This window comes from Panthera leo, chromosome B1 (genome assembly GCF_018350215.1).
Source record: "Panthera leo isolate Ple1 chromosome B1, P.leo_Ple1_pat1.1, whole genome shotgun sequence".
In the NCBI taxonomy this organism is placed as follows: Eukaryota; Metazoa; Chordata; class Mammalia; order Carnivora; family Felidae; genus Panthera; species Panthera leo.
In genome coordinates, this window is record NC_056682.1 from 116166352 (window position 1) to 116187254 (window position 20903).

At 32.6% G+C, this 20903-nt stretch overlaps 1 protein-coding gene across 6 annotated transcripts in view; it reads left to right on the forward strand.

Moving 5' to 3' along the window:
- Positions 1 to 20903, forward strand: part of TBCK (TBC1 domain containing kinase) — a 225809-nt gene that overhangs the window by 60180 nt on the left and 144726 nt on the right. For 4 of the 6 annotated variants that reach the window (XM_042935749.1, XM_042935748.1, XM_042935751.1 and 1 more), the window contains 4 exons: positions 5052 to 5166; positions 7155 to 7228; positions 14455 to 14596; positions 20240 to 20300. In XM_042935749.1, the coding sequence (XP_042791683.1) occupies positions 5052 to 5166; positions 7155 to 7228; positions 14455 to 14596; positions 20240 to 20300 (392 nt within the window). Of the gene's footprint in view, positions 1 to 5051; positions 5167 to 7154; positions 7229 to 8548; positions 8571 to 11639; positions 11725 to 14454; positions 14597 to 20239; positions 20301 to 20903 lie in introns of those variants that run through there. The other 2 variants (XM_042935753.1, XM_042935752.1) reach the window with 2 other exon arrangements.

Below are 20903 nucleotides of genomic sequence, written 5' to 3' on the forward strand. Positions count from 1 at the left end.
GCTCCGAGCCATCAGCCCAGAGCCTGACGCGGGGCTCGAACTCACGGACCGCGAGATCGTGACCTGGCTGAAGTCGGACGCTTAACCGACTGCGCCACCCAGGCGCCCCTTAATTGATGCATTTAAATATAAATGAAAGTATTTTAAAATGTCACTTTGCTTTATTAAAAACTATTAATCATTATTTTGAAAGCTACCTTTTTGGCCATATCTATGTTTTTATAATCACCAAAGATTCTTATGCTCATTAAACTTCTCAGAGTGTCAAGGATAATGGTAACAAAGTAAATGCTACTCTTCTAATCTCTGGAATTAGCAGTAGTAACTGAAAATTTCAAAAGGAAGAGGATCTTTTATAATTTGAAGTTTGATTTACATTTTCTAGATTAGTGATGGATTTCTTTATTAACAAGATTCTGACTTGGGAACTGTAAAGGATGAAGTCCTTTTATCCCCTGCCAACATCTGTGTGTGTGTGTGTGTGTGTGTGTGTGTGTGTGTGTGTGTGACAGAGAGACAGAGAGAGAATCCCACTCTCTTAATCTTAACTCCTTCTGGAGCCCATTTTCAGTTAACTGTGACATGCTATTACTATACATATGACTTTTTATTTTGCTGTTGCATTATAATTGCATTAGCTACTTCAAAATAATTATTTTAGAAGACTTCATCATCTAAATTATTGGCAGTATTAGAGAATATAGCTTTAAAAACAAGTAAATATACAGAATTTCACAAATACTGATTCTGTTGTCTCATTATAGAAAATAACACTATCTTTTTCTTCTCCTTTATACTTGTATTTTAAAATAAATTTAAAAATTAAATCCTACAATAGGGCAGAAAACCAAATCTGATTTACTGTGATTTAGAAGAGTACTGAGTCCATTAGCTATAATACTCTCAAGTAATAGCTAAGGAAAGGTATGTCATGAGCTTCAGTTTTATATGTTTGAATATTTAAAAATTATTTCAGCATATATGCTCATCAACTCTATAATAGCATGAATGTGCTTTTTGACATGGAAATATTTTCCAATTATATTTTATAATCAGCAAAAACAAGTTGTCAAAATAGAACATGTAGTCTTCTCTGTTCAGCTGTTTGAGAACTGGTATAATGGAAAAATCACTTTAAAGGTTTGGTTTTAATTTCTTAAGGAAGGCATCTATATTGAAGTAGTGTGCAGCTGAGGTCCTCTAGTGTCACAGCTGAATATGGCATCAGCTTTTAAGATTTTGTGCATTATGTGTGTGCATGTTAGAGAAAAGGAGAACGAGGACAAGACAGATTACTATGGTAAACATGACTTATAGAGTCAAATGAGTTTGGAAAATTAAGTTCCTATCTTTTATTTGTTAGTCAATGTCAAGGAAAATTTTTCTTTATTTTTAAAATGAGACAGGTCTGCATTCTTTCACATGCACATATTTACCAGTGTCACTATAGTTGTTTTAAAGTTCAGAATCTTTTCCTTTACAAAGTTAGTTTCTTTTTTGAGGCTGTTTAGGAAAACTCTTGTTACTTTCAAATTGTTTTTGTTTCACACATTTCCTATTTGCTTGAGTAGCTGTTGTGGCACTTTAATATGGGGGAAACTGCTTGATAAAGAGAAATCGTTTAAATAAGTGTTTTTTTTGTTTTTTTTGTTTGTTTTTTGTTTTTTTGAGAGAGAGCACAGGAGCAAGCAGGGGAAGGGCAGAAGAAGAGGGAGAGAGAAAATCTTAAGCAGGCTCCACACTCAGCTCAGAGTCAGGGCTTGGGGATGACCTTGAGATCATGACCTAAGCCAAAATCAAGAGTCAGATGCTTAACCTACTGAGTCTCAAATAAGCATTCCTTATAAATAGCAACTTTTATTATTTCTTTTTTTACATACTTTATGAAGAATGTCAGTTTATTGCTTTGTTTTAAAGTATGGCTGGCAACTAAGGATTACCAGACATTTGAGGAAAAAATAGTCTGCGAGAAAGAAAGCCAAGGGAAGTGGGGGAAAAAAAAGCAAATAAAAAAAAAAAAAACAGAGACACCCCAGAGAAAATAAAGATAACACCCTTCTTTTCCTCTTAATTATTAACAGAATTCTAATAACTATCTTCAGAGAGATTCAAAAGAATAATGTATCCATAATCAAAAGAAAAGGATCTATTAAAGAACAACTAGAGAACAGAGCAAAGACCTTGGAAATTAAATAGTAGAAGAGATAGGACTAACGGCCAGACTCATAGTAAATAAAACAGAAAGTTGATCTCAAGAATAGATGTAATTGTCACCTGCCCTCTAAGAGTTCTAACTAAAAGATATAGTAGAGGGAGAAAACAAAGACATAACAAATAAACTTTTCCTTGTTAATTCTCCTGCTAATGGAACATTTGAGTCTTCAGGTTAAAAGCCACACCTATTGCTTACTAACATAAATGCACAAATGCCCATACTCTAGATATACTGGACTAAAATTGTAAAAGTCTAAGGATAAAGTGAAAAAGAATCCCAAGCTTCCGGAGGGGAATAACAAGGTGTCTACAAAGAAATTAGATTGATATTGGACTTCTTACTATTAATAAAGGACAATAGAGAAATCTTTTGCCAAGTTTAAAGGCAAGAATAAGACATTTTAAGACCATGCTTTAAAATTTCCTACTCATACCACCCTTATGAATAATTTTCTCATGGATGTATTCTAACTAAATAAAAATGTAAATACAAAATGAGTAAGAAGTATAAAAATGATGATAGCTGATGATAACCTCATAATAGAGGTATAATTATGAAATTATAGTATCCATCAAATCCTGATGACTGATACATTTTCTCTTGAGAGCTAGGGGTTAAGTGGCTTAGGAGTATATTGTTTTCTTAGTTCTACAATGAATATTTACTAATCATAGTATAGCAATGTGACAACCATTTCCCATCTGTCTCAGAGTGAAAGCCAAAGGCTTTACAATGGCCTAAATAGCCTTACATGATCTGGCTCCTTGCTATGTCTCTGCCCTCATCTCCTAACACCTTGCCCTTTGCTCTCTCTACCGCATGCACAGTGGCTTTGTTGCACTTTTTGAACTACTATGCAATCTTCCAGTTCAGGACTTGCTTACTGTGCCCTCTGCCTGAATCATGTATTTCCCAGAGAGCTACATGTCTTTTTCACTTCCTTTAGATTTCTGCACAAATGTCATCTTAGTGATGCCTTCCTTGATCTTCCTTCTCTACACGTAATAGCAACCTGCTATCCCACATTCTCTCTTCCTTTTCCTCCTTAGCACGTAATTACTATGTATCATATATTTACTTGTTTATTTGTTTAGCCTGCAAGAAAGGAATGTAGATTTCTTTTGTTTCATCTATAAAATTCGATAATTTAAAAATAATGTAACTAATAAAAATCAGGAATTGGGAAAGGAAAATGGGAATGTTGTAAAAGTATATTAATTATATCATCTTGCATAGCAAAGACTTAATAATGTTAACTAAAATCTAACCAGCAGAATTGAAAACAGAAGTTGCTAAGGGTGGATACCTCTGGAAAGTCAGACTAGGATGAGAGGAAAGGGATTTTAGCTTTTCATGTCTTGCTCTTTCTTATGGATTTAATTTGGAGGAGGGAGTCATATTACAAATATTTTTTGGAAAATTTTCTTCAGCTTACTTTTTTAACATCAGGTTTATTGAGCTGTAATTTACATATTTTAAAATATAACTTTTTTAGTGTACAGGTCAGTCAATTTGACAAACTCAGTAGTGTAATCATCATCAAAATCAAGAACATAACAGTTCTGTCAGGTAAATTTTCCACATATTCTCTTGCAGTCAACCCGTCCCTCTAAGCAAGCCCATGATAATCAGTGATCTGTTATTCCATCTTTTTACTTTAATGTATACCTTTTATTTAATGTGGGTTCCTTATAGCCTGAATATAATTGAGGCTTAATTCCTATGTAATCTGACAATTTTTATCTTTCAGTTTAGATGTTTGCATTTACATTTAATATGATGTTTGATACATCCTAATTAAAGTCTGTTATTTTCTAATTGTTCCATTTGTTCTTTGTTCTTTTTTTCCTTTTATTCTACCAGCTTTGAGGTTGACTATTTTTTTATTTATCTTTACTGTTGACTTATTTATACCTTTTTAAAAAATTAGTTTTAGTGATTACCTGTAGATATTAATTTAATTTTTAAAAGTCTAATTTAAAATGTCAGGGGCACCTGACTGGCTCAGTTGGTAGAGCATGTGACTTATCTTGGAGTTGGGAGTTTGAGCCCATGTTGAATGTAGAGATTATTTACAAAAAACCAAAAATCTTAAAAAAAAGCATAATATAAACCAATTTAGATAGATAGATAGATAAAATGTCAAAAAATGAGTAGAAAAGAAATCTATACAAAAATGTTAATATTGATAGTTTGGGGGATTGAGTTTGAATTAGTCTTTCCCACTTTCCTTATATCATCTCTCACTTCCCATGTTAATGGTTCTTGATTAAAAAAAAAAAAATGGAAAGAGATGGAAAAAGAGAGAAACTGGGCATTCCACTGGAAGATGGCTTAGGAAGAATTAAAGAGAAATGTTTGATAAATTGTCAATTGCTGGGGGTTGTTTTGTGGATATGGAAGGTAACCTCGTGTCCATCTACCATAAAATATATTTTAGCTATTTTTCAGGAACTTAGGTATTTTGTCTTGAGCAAGAAAGGTGGTTTTCATTGACTTAGTTCTGCCTTATGTTTGAAACTTCCCAGATAATTTGGCAAAGACAAACCTGTAGAAGGTTAATTGTGCATCGCCAAAATTCAAACTCCCTCCCTGCTGTTAGACTGAGAAAACTGTAGGATCTTTGCCAGATCAATTCTGTTGTAATCATAAAATCCAATATATGTATGTAGTGGATATTTTATAAAATTTATAGATCGTATTTTCTCTGAATAGAAGAGGAATAATAAAAATACAACTCTTTAAATTTTTAGAATGTCATTTCATTCTTTAAAACAGGTTCTGTATCTGCTTTGTAATTGTATCTATTGATCTGTGACTTTTTTTTTCTTTGTAGCTACTCAAAGGTTTTGTGCATAGCATTTGAGGTACTTCAGGGTTTGCAGTATATGAACAAACATGGTATAGTACACCGGGCACTTTCTCCTCATAATATTCTTTTGGACCGAAAGGTAATTGTCAAATAATAAATTAAGTAACAAATATTTTATTTGTTAGTTGTGGTTGGAAGCTACTGAAATCAGACCCACTCTATCAGAGGGTCTTTAGAATACAAATATGTTTTAATAATACTCATAATGAAATGGCTGTATGAAAGTGATATACTTGTGGCAGTTAGGAAAAAAACAACTACCTTTATGGGGCACCTGGGTGGCTCAGTCAATTAAGTGTCCAACTTCAGCTCAGGTCATGATCTTGGAGTTTGTGAGTTCTAGCCCCACATCGAGTTCTCCACTGTCAGCACAGAGCCTACTTCAGATCCTCTGTCGCCCCCTCTCTGCCCTTCCTGTCCCCCCTCTCAAAAATAAATAAACAATAAAAAAAACTATCTTTAAATTTTTTAAGTCCATGTGTTTTTTTCACATGCATTATTCCTTTTTCCTCAAGATTAATTTTCTAACTTCATGTTTTGTTTTTCCTTTCATTCACTTTCTGAAAAGTATGCATTATAGCTTCCCAGTCCACTCCTCTGAATTTGCTTTCATTTTTAAAAAATGTTTATTTATTTTGAGAGAGAGATAGAGAGAGAGAGAGAGAGCGCACGCATGCGTACATGGGAGGAGCAGAGAGAGAGGGATAGAGAGAATCCCAGGCAGGCTCCCTTCTTTCAGCACAGAGCTGGATGACATGGGCTCAATCTCATGGATCGTGAGATCATGTCCTGCTCTGGAATCAAAAGTTGGTCACTTAACCGACTAAGCCATCCAGGCACCCCTGAATTTGCTTTCATTTAAAGAAAGCTCTATTGACACAGAGTATTTTTCTGATAGTACAACTGTTTTGCATTTTCTCCTGTTTATTATTCTTCCTCCCTATTTTTTCTTCTTTTTTTTATTCCCCATTATCTTCTTTATTTACCAACTGTTCATACCTAGTTTCCTTTTTTATTGGAGTACCACTTCTTTACTTGGAAATCTTATGGGTGATTAATAAGAAGCAAGTCAACCTCTGTAAGAGAATTATGGGTAGCAAAATGGTATATTTTCAGGAATAATCATACTTTCATTTTTTCATAAGCATTTAAAATAGCTTTGAAAGAAGTTTGTCTTGGGAATTATTTTTTATATTAGAAGGATTATTATTTTCCTCTGATTCTTTTCTAGACTTTTAATACAATTATGCTATGGTATTAAAAATCATAAAAGCTAAAATGGTACTCATTCATTTCATATTTATGGCAGTAGAGTATATAACCAATCTGGGTTGTTTTGAGATATAAATGTTTTGTAATGCTGAGAAGTAAAGTTCTTGAGAAAAAGAAAAAAAAATTTTAAATCAACTTAATGTGTTTTAAAGTCTTAAATATCTAAAAGGAGGAAAACTTAAGAGACTTACAAAATTTATATTTGTCTTTTATTAAGAATCTCTTGTGATAATTATGTCTTTTTCAAACAATATAAATGATTGTTGGAAATCTAGCAGATTCACTAATATCTTCATGATTTGGTAACTAATATTTTCAAGTTAAGAATTCCCATGTCAGGGTTAAATTTATGACATTATGAATGGACTTGGAACTCCTTGAAAAAAAAAAATTTATCTTGTGAAAATTACCAAAAATGTTCCAAGCAGGGATTCAATACAAATGAGAACATTTCTGCTTTTTTTGTTTTGTCAACATATCTGGAAAATTTTTATATTTTTATAAAAATATAAATTTAATTTTTTAAGTGTTGTTTTGAGATCTATATACAAGTAATATATATGTGTATATCTATACATACATGTATGCATATACATATACATATACATATATTTGTAATGAGTATAAAGCAGGCTTCACACATTGGCAAATAGTTTTTATTATAGTTATGATAAAATACAATTTTTTCTTAATGTACCTCACTAATGGTGATTTCCTTACTTATGATACATAATGATAATTTTTCCTACTAATAATATTAAAATATTTAATAATGTTTTATTATTATTATTGTAGGGACATGTTAAATTGGCTAAATTTGGACTTTATCACATGACAGCTCATGGTGACGATGTTGATTTCCCAATTGGGTGAGGATATGTTTTCTTTTCTTCTGAGTTGTGTCTTAAACTTTGTAATATTTGATGAAATGTGTATTCTGTTAATGGTGATACTGCTTTCTAATAAAAAACTAGCTTTTCTTTATTAACATATTTTTATCTTCCATATACTTTTAAAAGAGTAGACAATGAGTTTTTCCCAGTATCCAAAATATATCTGATGTTGATATTTCATTGAATTGTCAGAGGCTAATGGACTATTGACCTTCTTTACCTTTTAATGCTTGCTAATTAATTTTATTTCATCCAGAATTAGGTAAAATTAAGGCAAGAAGGCTGGCCAGATTCTCACTTAATGTGTGTTCCTTAAAAGACTGAGAAAAATTGTTCTCATATTATTTTCTACTGTTTCTAAGTTTAATTCCTTGTTCTCTAAGATATAATTGCATGTTAAGACTCAAACTGAGTCATTGTAGGTATCAGAGGTAATAGGGTAGAAAGTCTGTGTTTAAGTTTGGAGAGGTTTATTTGATCACTTCTGATAGAATTTTAATTTATGTTGGCCTCCAAGAAAGGAAAGTTTATTTTATCCTGTTCTCAACTAAATGCTTGTGATACAGATTTTGTGTTGTATTTATTGTGTGGTTGCTTTTTAGACATTTTAATAATATAATTCTTTTATTTTTTGAGTGTTTAGTTTTCACATTATTTTCAATACATAGAAGTTTCAAAATAGTACAAAGAATCACTCTATTGCCTTCACTTAGATTTCCCAAAGATTAACATTTCACTACTCTTGTTTTCTCTCTTTCTTTTTTCTTACACGTATATGTGTATGTTCATATAAGTACTTTTTGTATCATTTAAGAGCAATTAATGCATATGATGGCCTTTTACCCCTAAATACTTCAGTTTGTATTTCTTAAAAAAGGAATTTTCTTACATAACCACAAAACAAGTATCAAAACAAGGAAATTAAAATTAACATAATAATGTTATCTAATCTAGATATTTTGACCATAATGTTCGGTTGCTTTGTGATTTTTTTAATAGTGCCCATTTGCATTTTGCTCTTTGGGCTCTCTCAAATCAGTTTTGTCACTCCATTACCAAGAATTATGGTTTGGAGTCATGGCGTGTGTTTCTGCAGGAGAACATTGCTTTAATTAGATGTTTAAAAAAAGGGATTCATTTATAATTTATCCTTTTATCTTTATAAAGTAAATTGTAAGTTTCTACCTAAAATTTTTGTTAGTTAGACCATAGCTAATAATCTTAAAATAAATTGCTTAGTCATTCCTTCTTTATTTATTAAGACAACATTTATTGAGCACCTTCTCTTCTGGCTGCTGAATGTGCAAAAATGGATAAGGTAGGTTCTTGTCCTCAAGAGGCTCATTGTTTAATGGGAAAATGTCCTCTTTTGGTGGCCTATTTATAGTAAGGTACAATAAATTAATCATATAGTTTTGTATACCAAAACTTGTGGTCATAGGAAACAAGCAATTGTTTTCCAAGCATGAAAACTATCTTATAAAAATAGCCTACATTTTATTTGTTTAAAAAAAAAAAAACCCTTTGAATGTAATAAGAATAAGTCCACAATAAAGCCCTAATGTCTTCTTTCCTATGTGATAATTTCCTTTTGAAGTACCTTTTAGGGAGCAGTAGTCTGATAGGAAGTATGTGATTGCTGCTGCTGCTTCATGTTGTCTAGATCAATCTGTGTGAGAGAAGAACTCCAAAAACACAATGTAAACAAAAATTACTTTAATTTTTTACCTTTTACTGAAAGGTGCTTTATTTAGTGATGAATAGAAGAAAGGAAGTGACTTTTTGTAAAGCACACCAAGCATGTTGAAGAACCACATTTGAATTTAAAATGCTTGGGTAGAATTGGTCTTGTGTGCCATTTGTTCTGGTTTACTTTGAAGTCTTGAACCCAAAGGGTCTGACCAGAAAGTATCAAAGAGCAAAATGTGAAACATTAGCCAGGAAAAATAAAGTGATCAAACAGCTAAGGCATGAAAGAAAATATTTACACCAGAAGAAGCTTGCCGTTGATTCAAAAGACAAATATTGAGGAACAACAAAGTAAAATGTTAACATCTGTTTCAGAATATTGTAAAGAGTTAGAAATTGGACATTCATTTCAGTTGGCCAGTAGCTTAATACCTTGTTAAAACATCAAACAGATGATGAAAGCCACTTTTGTTTACCTCACTAGTCATACTTAAGGCAGAGTTCTGTTAATTTTCTTTGAGTGTTGAAATGCTATGCTAAAGAAGAGACACTTGTTAAAAGAAGAGTGTCTACATTTAAAACCAATCCTAGGGTTTATTATTTTTATTAATTAGTTTATTTCTTGATTTGAAGGGAAATTCAAATTTTTGGAGCAAGCATCACCTCTATGCTTCTAGAGATTACCGGTTGGAAGTTTTAGGTATAATGATTTACCCATAGCATTGCTTGATTTTTAACTACCCACAGCATTATTTTTGGATAAGATATGCTGGAAATCAGGATTAAAAATAAACAGTTTGCCTTCCAGATGTATTATGGTGATGATGATTAGAAATACAGTGTTGTATTGCGTCATATTTTCCATTTTTATAAAAACATCTTTAGGTACTCACTAATATTTATAACAGTTTGGTGAGGTAGACATTATTATTCCTATTTTCAGATTAAGAAACCACAGTTCTGTGTAGAACTGAAACTGGAATACAGGTATTATAATAATACCAAAGACATACTTCTTCCACTAGGCTGCAATTGTTTCCAGAGATGTCATTTAGAAGAGCAATATGATCACATTAGGGTAAAATAACATAATAGAAATTTGTACATGAGAGAAATATATGAGCAAATTAAAGGTGGATATTAGTAGCATCATCGTCATCATCATTGTATTAAAATGGAAATTTAAAAACCTAATTTACCCATTTGAATTTAAGGTATATTCTCTGATTTAATTGACTTATATTTTACATGTCTGTTAAGTACTGGCCATCATAGTGTGAGGAGGTGGCTATAGACTAACACAGGAAGAGAAATGGAACTAATATTTGAGTGTCTACATTGCATATATTACATAGATGTTCCATATACTTATACATTTTTATTGTAGTCATTATTGCAGGGTGCCATAATAATCTAATATCCTAGAATTGAAAAGGCCAGATAATTGTGCTCATGACTAAGTCTGATGATAAATGAAGAAAGGGTATGCACCTATCCAATAAGTAGGGCAGAATTCTACTCATTTTCATTTCTAAAGCTGTTTGTGTTTCTTTTAAAAAAAAATATTTTTTTCTTTTGAGAGAGAGAGATGGAGGGGCTGGGGAGGGACAGAGAGAGGGAGACACAGAATCTGAAGCAGGTTCCAAGCTCTGAGCTGTCAGCAGAGCCCAACATGGGGCTTGAACTCATAGACCACAAGATGATGACCTGAGCTGAAGTCAGACACTTAACCAACTGAGCCACCCAGAAGACCCTGTTTTTGTTTCTTTTGTTTATAGGCAGTAAGATTTAAATTTAGTACTTCTCAATATATCTGAAACTTATGTACTGTCTGCTTTTTAAATCACCTGTAAAGGGGCATCTGGGTGCTTCAGTCAGTTAGGTGTCCAACTCTTGATTTTGGCTGAGGTCATGATCTCATGGTTTGTGAGATCAAGCTCCACCTCGGGCTCTGTACTGTCACTGCAGAGTCTGCTTGGGATTCTCTCTCTTGCTTTCTCTCTGCCCCTCCCCTGTTCACACACACGCATCCTCACTCCCACTCTCAAAATAAACTTTTAAAAACTTGTCTGTAAGGTATTCTTAATGGACATTTTTTAAAGGAAATGTTATTTTTTTAGCACAAATTAACTGAGCATATCTTACATTTAAAATGTGTTGGTAGTTGCAGAGGATTTATAAAAGTGAATATGATACACAGATGCCCTCAAATTGTGGTTTTTTTGAAGGAGGGTAAATTTTTGTTTACTAAGTATTGTAAACATAGAAAAAAACAAAACATAAAAATGGGTAGTATTACATATTGTGTATAGTCCATTACATACATATGAAACAAGTAAAATAAGTATCTTATAGTCATTAGAGAACCATAAAGATACAGATAAAATATCATGGGGATTCACTGAGAGAAGAAATAATTTCCATCTCAGCAAATCAACTTAAGGTTTTATGGAATTATTCATAAAATGAATTCATTAGAAAATTAAAGTTAGAAGTTTGACACATTTTATAGAGTATACTGTTTATAAAGGCTTTGTCTGTTTTTAAATGTTTTATTTTTGTGAGAGAGAGAAAGCACAAGCGGGAGAGACAGAGAAACTGAAGTGGGCTCTGTGCTGACCACAGAGAGCGGATATGGGGCTCAAACTCAGGAACACGAGATCATGACCTGAGCCAAAGTTGGATGCTCAACCACTCAACCAACTGAGCCACCCTGGAGTTCTAAGGCTTTGTCTTTTTTATTAAATAAAATGGCTTACATTTTTGAGTTTAGAAGACAGAAGGTAGGTATTTTAGTCTGATAGGAAGATATTTTACACAATAATATGATTTTCTTACCAATTCCTTTATATTTGCTGTTGAATTTCCTGCTAAAACTTTTCCTGTACTTGGGGCATCTGGGTGGCTCAGTTGGTCAAGTGTCTGATTCTTAATTTTAGCTCAGGTCATGATCTCATGGTTTGTGGGTTTGAGCCCCACATTGGGCTCTGCATTGACAGTGCAGAGTCTGCTTGGGATTCTTTCTCTCCCTCTCTCTCTCTCTCTCTTTCTCTCTCTCTCTCTCTCTCTCTCTCTCCCTCCCTCCCTCCCTCCCTAAATATTCAGATGGCTTAGGAAATCTATAAACATAATTTAATAGAGTATATATCAGTAATAATATATCAGAAGTAAAATTCAGTCATTTCTCCGGATTCTTACAAACATCTGATAGATTTAACATCACAACATTTTCATTAAATTTTTTTCTTAATAAAAAAGAACTATGTGAATACTTCCTTAATGTAGTGAAAATCATCCATTTATCTATATCTGCCTGTTATTAGAAAGAGAGACTGATCTCAACCCAAAGTTTTCAGGTTTTAAACAAAATATTTATTAACACCACTGTCATTTGACAATGTATTCCTGGTACTAATGAATGTAGTTGCACAAGGAAAAGAAATCAGATAAATATCAACAATGGAAAGAAGGTAAAATTATTATTTCTCAGTGAAATTACTAGAAACAAAAGTTCTAGGAATGCAAGGTTGGTTAAACATCAGGGAATCAATGTATTTAAACTCATTAGCATATAAATGAAAAGAATCATATGTTTTGTTTGTAATAAATACAGAAGAGGTATTCAAAACTTTTCAAAATTTATTCATGGTTAACACCAATAGAAATTTTTGTGCTAAGAGCTATAATGATAGAAAGGAGGAAACAAAACTGTTACTTTAAACAAATCAGGTAAGCACAACTGATTTGATTATCTACAAGACTACTCAAAAGAATTCTCCCATAAAAGATGAGGGTTTAGTGAGGTTGTAGATATAAAATTAATACAAAGAAATTACTTACAAATCAGCAAAATATATACAATACCTGATAAGAAACTAATCAGGTATGTTTAATATCTCTGTGAAAGAAACATAAATCCTTTTTAAAAGGCATTACAAAAGGCCAAAGTAAATATAGAGATATCGTGTTCATAGAGTGTTAGGGTCAGTATCAGAAAGATGCCAATTCTTCCCACCCTGTTCTACATTTGATCCAATTTCAATGAAAATTCCAGCTCTGTGTGTGTGTGTGTGTGTGTGTGTGTGTGTGTTTTAGAGAGAAACCTTGACAAGATAGTTTTATATATATGTAAAACTATATATATAATTATTTATATATGATATAAATATTAAGTTAATAATATTAATATATTATTATGATAATATTTAATTATTAATTAAGTTAATAATATAAATTATATGGGTCATTATTAAAAATATATAAATATATAAAAATTAAAAATAATTATAATAAGAATATAATATATATTATTTATATAATATACATTTATATATTATTATAAGTTAATATAAATAAGAACATTATTATATATTATTTATTAATTAAATTATATGCTATACACAATTATATTTATTAAATATTAAATTAATAATATAAATAATAACTATATTATAACAATATTATTTAATTGTTAAATTAATAGTATAAAACTATGATATAAATAATGTAAATATTAAATATAAAATTAAATAAAAGTACCTAGACACTCCTGCAGAGAAATTAAAAGATGTGTGTGTTTTGAGAGGATTTAATTTAGCAATATTGGCAATTATTTATGTAATGTTATAGAGTTAAAATAGTACAATGGTACAGTGTTAGGCAAGCTTACCAATGGAACAAAATAGGGAGCCAAGATGCATACCAACATGTATGTAGAGATTTTATTTGTGGTAGAAACTGGTACTATGGACTACTTGGGGGGAAATAGGGTATCAATAAATAGAGTAGATCTCAATTGATTATCTGTGTAGGAATGAAACTTCCAAAATGTCCTTCACAGTTTGGTCAAATAAATTAAGTGCATCAATACAATGAAATTTTTCAGTTTTCAAAGAGAATGAGGCAAATCTACACTTATTTTTATAGAATGATCTCTAAAATGAACTCTAAGTGGAAAAACAAAGGTGTGCAGAGTAGTGTGTATAGTATGCTGCCCCAAGGAACAGTGGTGATGGATGGTCAAGTTTATCTCTATATAAATATGTATGGGTGCCTGGAGTACAGAGAGTCTTACTTTTCAATGTATATATTTTTAAAGATTTTGACATTCCGACTACTTAAAAGAATACATACTATTTTCAAAGATAAAATGTACTTTAAATAATAGGTATAGGGAGAAGACAGGTAGTAAGAAGGAAAGGAAAAACACCTGGAAACAGAATGCTGGAAGAAGGCATGTGTCAGAAAGAGAAGAAAACAAAGAGAAGAACTACAGCTTCAGAGAGACATAGTAGCTTTAAAATTATTTGAGACTCATACATATTTTCTCTTGATTCTAGACATGAAGACCTGTATTATGACGGTTAGTTTAGAATTCTTCCTTGCAAAGTTTGTTAATTTATTTTCCCTGGACTTTTACTTAGATCTTACCATACTGATTGTAAAAATGTAATATTACTTTTACCCCTTTGTAGTTTGTAGTAATTGTTCATTTATTTAATGTATCATTTTAGATATCCATCATACTTGGCACCCGAGGTAATTGCACAAGGAATTGTCAAAAGCACTGATCATATGCCAAGTGAAAAACCATTGCCTTCTGGCCCCAAATCAGATGTGTGGTCTCTTGGAATAATTTTATTTGAGCTTTCTGTGGTATGTATAAAGAAATATTAAACTAAAAAGAAATTGTATGCTTATTAGAATAAGTTTTTTGGATAGGAAAGCTACTTAACCATGATACATTTTTGCTTTCTGGATTGACTAGGTATGAGGGAAAAACACATAAATCTATTTGACTTGTTAAAAAATCCTGTTTGACAATTTATTTGCATATATTTTGGTATCTTTAGAAGTGTTTGTTTTGTACTTTTGCTAAATATGAAAAACTTACACCATACTAAGTGTAAAAAATTAAACAGTTCCAGAAATGTTTACTCTAAAGCTGCTTATACTCTTTGCATGCTCTCTCTCCATTCTGTGGTATTCTTTCTTCCCTAAATACCTTCTTGTCTCCTGTTCTCTTATATTTTCTAGAAGACTCACTTTGTAGTGGACTTATGTTTTATGAGACCTTTCCTAGATACCCTCTTTATTTATTAGGGCAAAGACTAAGCTGATATTAAAAAGAAAGAACTTAAAAATATAGTAGCTTAGAGAACATAGGTGTTTTTCTGCCTCTTGTAACACTCCACATCATGCAGAAATCCAGAATTTGGCTCTGTCAATCTCAAATGTCTGGTTTCCAAAGCCGATTTCTTTATCACCATGTTTAGCCATAGGGAAGGAGAGGAGTGAGTTCATGGTACTGTCTTTAAGAAGATGATCTGGGTACCTGGGTGTCTCAGTCAATTGAGAATCCAGCTTTTGATTTTGGCTCAGGTCGTGATCTCATGGTTCATGAAATCAAGCCCTGCATTGGGCTCCGCACTGACAGTGCTGAGCCTGCTTGGGATTCTCCCTCTTCCCCTCTCTCTGCCCCTCTCCTCCTCATGTGCTTTCTCTCAAAATAAATAAATAAACATGAAAAATAATTTTTAAAAACAATGATCTAAAAGTGCAGATATCAACTCTACTTTTCACTGGTGACAGTTTACTTAAGTGGCTACGTTATAGGTACAAGGGAGACTAAAAAATGTAGTCTTTAGCTGGACACATAAATATTGAGGAAGAAGATGAGAATGAATTTAGAGGGACAAGAAACAGCCTGTCATGGCCAAGATGAAAATAATTTTGGAGGAACAACTAACAATCTGTCAATCCTAGTTCCAAATAACTGCCAGCATTAGGTCCTTATCTTCTTTGCTCTTCTATTATGACATGTGTCACATGTGCCTACTTTACTTGGACAATGAGATCTTTAGAAGCAGAAATTTTTCATCTATACTGTATAATTGTTGGAAAAATGAAATAATATATATATATAAAGTACTTAGTATAGTATGTTATATAGCAAATGGTCCCTGGATGTTATCTTTTATTATGATATTATAATATTTTATGATTAAGAAAAATATTTTATGATTAAAATCATAATATTCATAATAACATGGTAGTTTACCTGTTGGCACAGCTTTTTCTAAGGGAAAATACCAGATTTTCTGATTCTTTGCTATTCTCTGTCTAGACCATTTTACTTTTCATTGGTATGAAATAATGATAAATCTCATTGTTGTTTAAAATCATAGCCTAGGGGCACCTGGGTGGCTCAGTTGGTTAAGCATCCGACTTCGGCTCAGGTCATGATCTCATGGTTCGTGAGTTTGAGCCCCACATCAGGCTCTGTGCTGACAGCTCAGAGCCTGGAGCCTGCTTTGGATTCTGTGTCTCCCTCTCTCTGCCCCTTACCCACTCACACTCTGTCTCTCTCTCAAAAATAAATAAACATTAAAAAACTTTTTAAAAAGTCATAGCCTAAATGAAAAATCTTACTGAAATGTGAATGTGAAGTATATGGAAGTGTAAATTTCAAATGTACAACTTTTCCTTTTTATTATGTAACCTATATCTAAACTCTGTATTAATGATCAGGGTATATGTCCTATGAGTAATTCAGTTCAACAAATGTAGATGAGTATGTACTGTGTGTACAGCATCATGACAAATGCAGCAAGAGATAAACTGTGTTTAAGACACATTGTCAAGAAGCTTATAATTTAATTCAAATCCATAAACTTAGAAGATAAACTCAGAAAAGCTATGTGAATTCCAAGAAAGGAAACATTCATTTCATAATAGGGACTTCATGACATTTTAAGTGATACTTAACGTTTACACAGTCTAGTTTTAGAATGGCATACTGAATATAAGCTTAAATCTTCCTACTTCGTCAAAACTTTAGAATTGATGTAAAATATTAAGATATAAATTAATAGCATACTAACAACTAAAAATGGAACTTTTGGTATGCTAAAAATCCTAGGAAATAGATGAGAGGCTATACCAAAGCCGTTTTGCTAGGAAGCTTTTACCATATCACCAGAAAGGCAATACAGCCACTGTGCCACCCAGAAGTTTTCATAGTCCAAAAGATGTGTAGGAAAATTTGTATTAAGAGGTGAGAACATTTCTAAGAAATACCAAACACCTAAAACAATACATCTACAATATGATACATGCAATAAATACATACATCTACAATAAAAAGAAACAACAAGAAGAATTTACACCATTGAAAGGACTTTAAAATAAATGTACACGTTTTTTAGGAGATAAAGAAAACAATGCCATTTGTGAAACAATTATAGAAACTCTGAGTCAAGAACATTTGCTGAAAAGAACAAGAACCAGTTAAGGGTTTTAAGGAAAAAAAATGTAACTATTTTTTTTTTTAATTTTTTTTTTCAACGTTTTTTATTTATTTTTGGGACAGAGAGAGACAGAGCATGAACAGGGGAGGGGCAGAGAGAGAGGGAGACACAGAATCGGAAACAGGCTCCAGGCTCCGAGCCATCAGCCCAGAGCCTGACGCGGGGCTCGAACTCACGGACCGCGAGATCGTGACCTGGCTGAAGTCGGACGCTTAACCGACTGCGCCACCCAGGCGCCCCAAAATGTAACTATTGAAATAAAGAACTAAAGAGATGGATCATAAGAAACTAGACACACTGAACATAGAAGATGAAGCTGAGTAATTCTCCCAGAATATGTCACAAAGAAATAAGGAAGTTGAAAATATGAAAGAAATTTAAATTTTTTTTAAATGTTTATTTATTTTTGAGACAGAGACAGATCATGAACGGGGGAGGGTCAGAGAGACGGAGACACAGAATCTGAAACAGGCCCCAGGCTCTGAGCTGTCAGCACAGAGCCCGACACTGGGCTCAAACCCATGGACCGTGAGATCATGACCTGAGCCGAAGTCGGCCACTTAATCGACTGAGCCACCCAGGCGCCCAGTAGAAATTTTAAAAGACAGGGAAGATAGATCCAGATGTTCTAATAAGAAACCAAGACTAAAGCCCTTGGTTTCAAAGAACCCACTAATTACCTTGCAGGGAAAAAAAAATCACAACATACAACAACAAAAAAAACAACAACAAATACCTTGAAATCATATACTCTACTTTTAGAATAACCAATAATGAAATAATGAGTAACATTTATGGAGAACTTTTCAAAATCAGGTACTTTTCTAATCTCTTTACATCTATTATTTTAGTCAATACTCACACCAGTCTTATAAAATTTAATTATTATCTTTAGTTTACAGATCAGGAAATTGAGGTACAAAGAAATTAAGCAACCTGTCCTAGTTACACAATAGTAAGCACTTGAGCAAATTTGTACCCATCAACTATATGCAAAGCTGTACTCTTAACTAACACACCAAGCTTCCTTCACTAAGCTCTGATGTCTTTATCACTGTTAATGAGAAAATCTTCAAATGTGTCGGAGAGAAAAGACATACTACCTACCAAGAATGAGATTGGCATTAAACTTCTTAGTAGCTTGGAAGTAAGAAAGCAGTGGCATAATGCCATCAAAGTGCTGAGAGAAGTAATTTGAATTTTGAATTCTTTAATTCACAAAATTAACATTCAGGAGTGGGAATGAAATAAAGGATATATACAAAAATTTGATAGCCATGAAGAAAAAAAACTACTGGTAGGGAAATAACATGAGTCAAAGTCTGTATGCCTGAACAGGCAGAGTGTGCTCACTGTATTGCAAGTAATCAAATTGAACTGCTTCGTGTGTGTGCGTGTGTGTGTGTGTGTGTGTGTATGTGTGTGTGTGTGTGTGTGTGTGTGTGTGTGTGTGTGTGTGTGTTCATCATACGTAGATAAATAGTAAGCACTTAGATTGAAAAGATATATTGGAGCCATATCCTAGAAGACTTTGATTGCTGAATTGAGAAGTTTATATTTAGTTATATATGGTATGGAGGACCATTTAAAGTTTTTAAATAAGATATTGATAAAGTCAAACCTGCATATCTAGAAGATTAATAAGATAGTAGTGTAAGAAATTGAGACAGGAATGGCAACTTTTTCTTTCAATGATCTCTCCACCTGTAGTTCTAATTTCATAAATGTTTAAGAAAGTTTTTGCTCTCTCTTTCTTAAAAAAGAAGTTTTTTTTTTTCTCCACGTAAAGACCAAGGTATATTCTTAAGCCTTTTCTTCCTTTTTTAAAATGTTTAGTTGTTTATTTTGAGAGAGAGAGAGAGTGCACAAGCAGGGAAAGGGCAGAGAGAGAGGAGAGAGAGAATCCCAAGCAGGCTCCTCACTCAGCGCTGAGCCCAATGTGGGGTTCAGTCTCATGACTGTGAGATCATGACCTGAGCTGAAATCAATAGTCGGATGTTCAACCAACTGAGCTACCCAGGCACCCTGTAAGCCTTTCCCTCTAAGTCTACTTAAAGAATCCTATAAGTTTAATTTGTTTATGATAAAGGAAACATAATTACCAACATTTATGAAGGCATTTCTGTGTGCAATAAATGCCAAGCACTTTTTCATACATTGTATAATCCTCATTGCAACCTGTGTATCATATACAGTTAATATTCCAGTTTTATAAATGAGAAAAGTAAAACTTCAAGTGGTTGAGTAATTTGCCCAAGTTATAATATAACTTGTGGTTGAAAGTCCAATTTGGCACACGAATGCTCAACACATAATTGTTGAAGTTTTAAGTGATTTCAGACTATGTCAAGCAGCAACCCCCAACCTCCCCTACCCGCCCCCCCCCCGCCCCCCCGCCCAGAAGCTGACTAATAAGAAAACAACTAAAATACAATGTATGTGTCTTAAAATAAATGTACCAGGTGCTATGGGAGCACAAAGGATGGTTGTCTAATTCATTGTGGGAGGAAGGAATATCATGGAATGTTTCTTAATGGAGACAACAGATTACCTGGATTTCATATGATATATAAGTAAGAATTAGTTAGGTAAATGTAAGGATAATATGACTCTTTCCAAGGGGCCATTTTGGTCTCAAATGTAAGGATAATATGACTCTTTCCAAGGGGCCATTTGGAATCAAATAAGACTCCCTGTGTCCTGGAATCTCTCTAGACAACCAGGTATATGTAGGTCTCTAAAATGAGGAATGCTTGAGACCAAATAAGAATGTAATTGATCCTTAGATATGTGAAATGTTTAAATGTTAAACCAATGATTCTTCTTTAATGGAGCTAACTCTAAAATCTAAAAGTCAAAACCTCTGAAGAGAAAAAGAGGTACCTGAGAAAATCATTTTCAGCTCTGGGGAAAAAAAAAAATACCTTCCTGAAGAATGATGTAAATGTTAACACAAATTTCTTCAAATTTCTTTTCCTATTTTATTTAGGGAAGAAAATTATTTCAAAGCTTGGATATTTCTGAAAGACTAAAATTTTTGCTTACATTAGGTAAGTGTCTCACAATGGATTATTTTTCAAATATAAATATTATCTTTTGTGACTTTTAGTAAGCATACACAATAATGTGTTCTAAAATAGTGAATACACTGAAATATCCTGACTTTTTAAATCTTCTAATGATCAGTGGTAAGCATTAACAGTACAAACTTAAGAAGTGCTTTCTGAAATATTTTAGTGTTTTCCTTATTCATTACGGAATTATAATGTAGATAGATATTATCTTAGCTTCGTGATCTAGCCAAGTAAACTAAGTTGTGAAATCAAAAAATGAGAATATAAAGTTATACTTCTCTGTAGCAGTTTACCTTCTGATAATATATCTTAAATTTTGAGCTTTCTGTTTGATGAATCATGTGTGAATAATGACTGGGAAGAATGTTTATTTTTTCTTTTAACAAGCTCATTTATTTTACATGTATATTAGATCCTAATGTTTTAATTCAAGTTTACAAAAATTTATGTAATCTATTTTAGAGTGGAATAAATTAAGCATGTGTGGTAATAAAGGAGAGAAAAACAGTGATAGAGCACTTTATATGAAAGAGTGACAGATTGCTGTCCAGGTTAATAGGGTTTGTAAGTAAGAATATA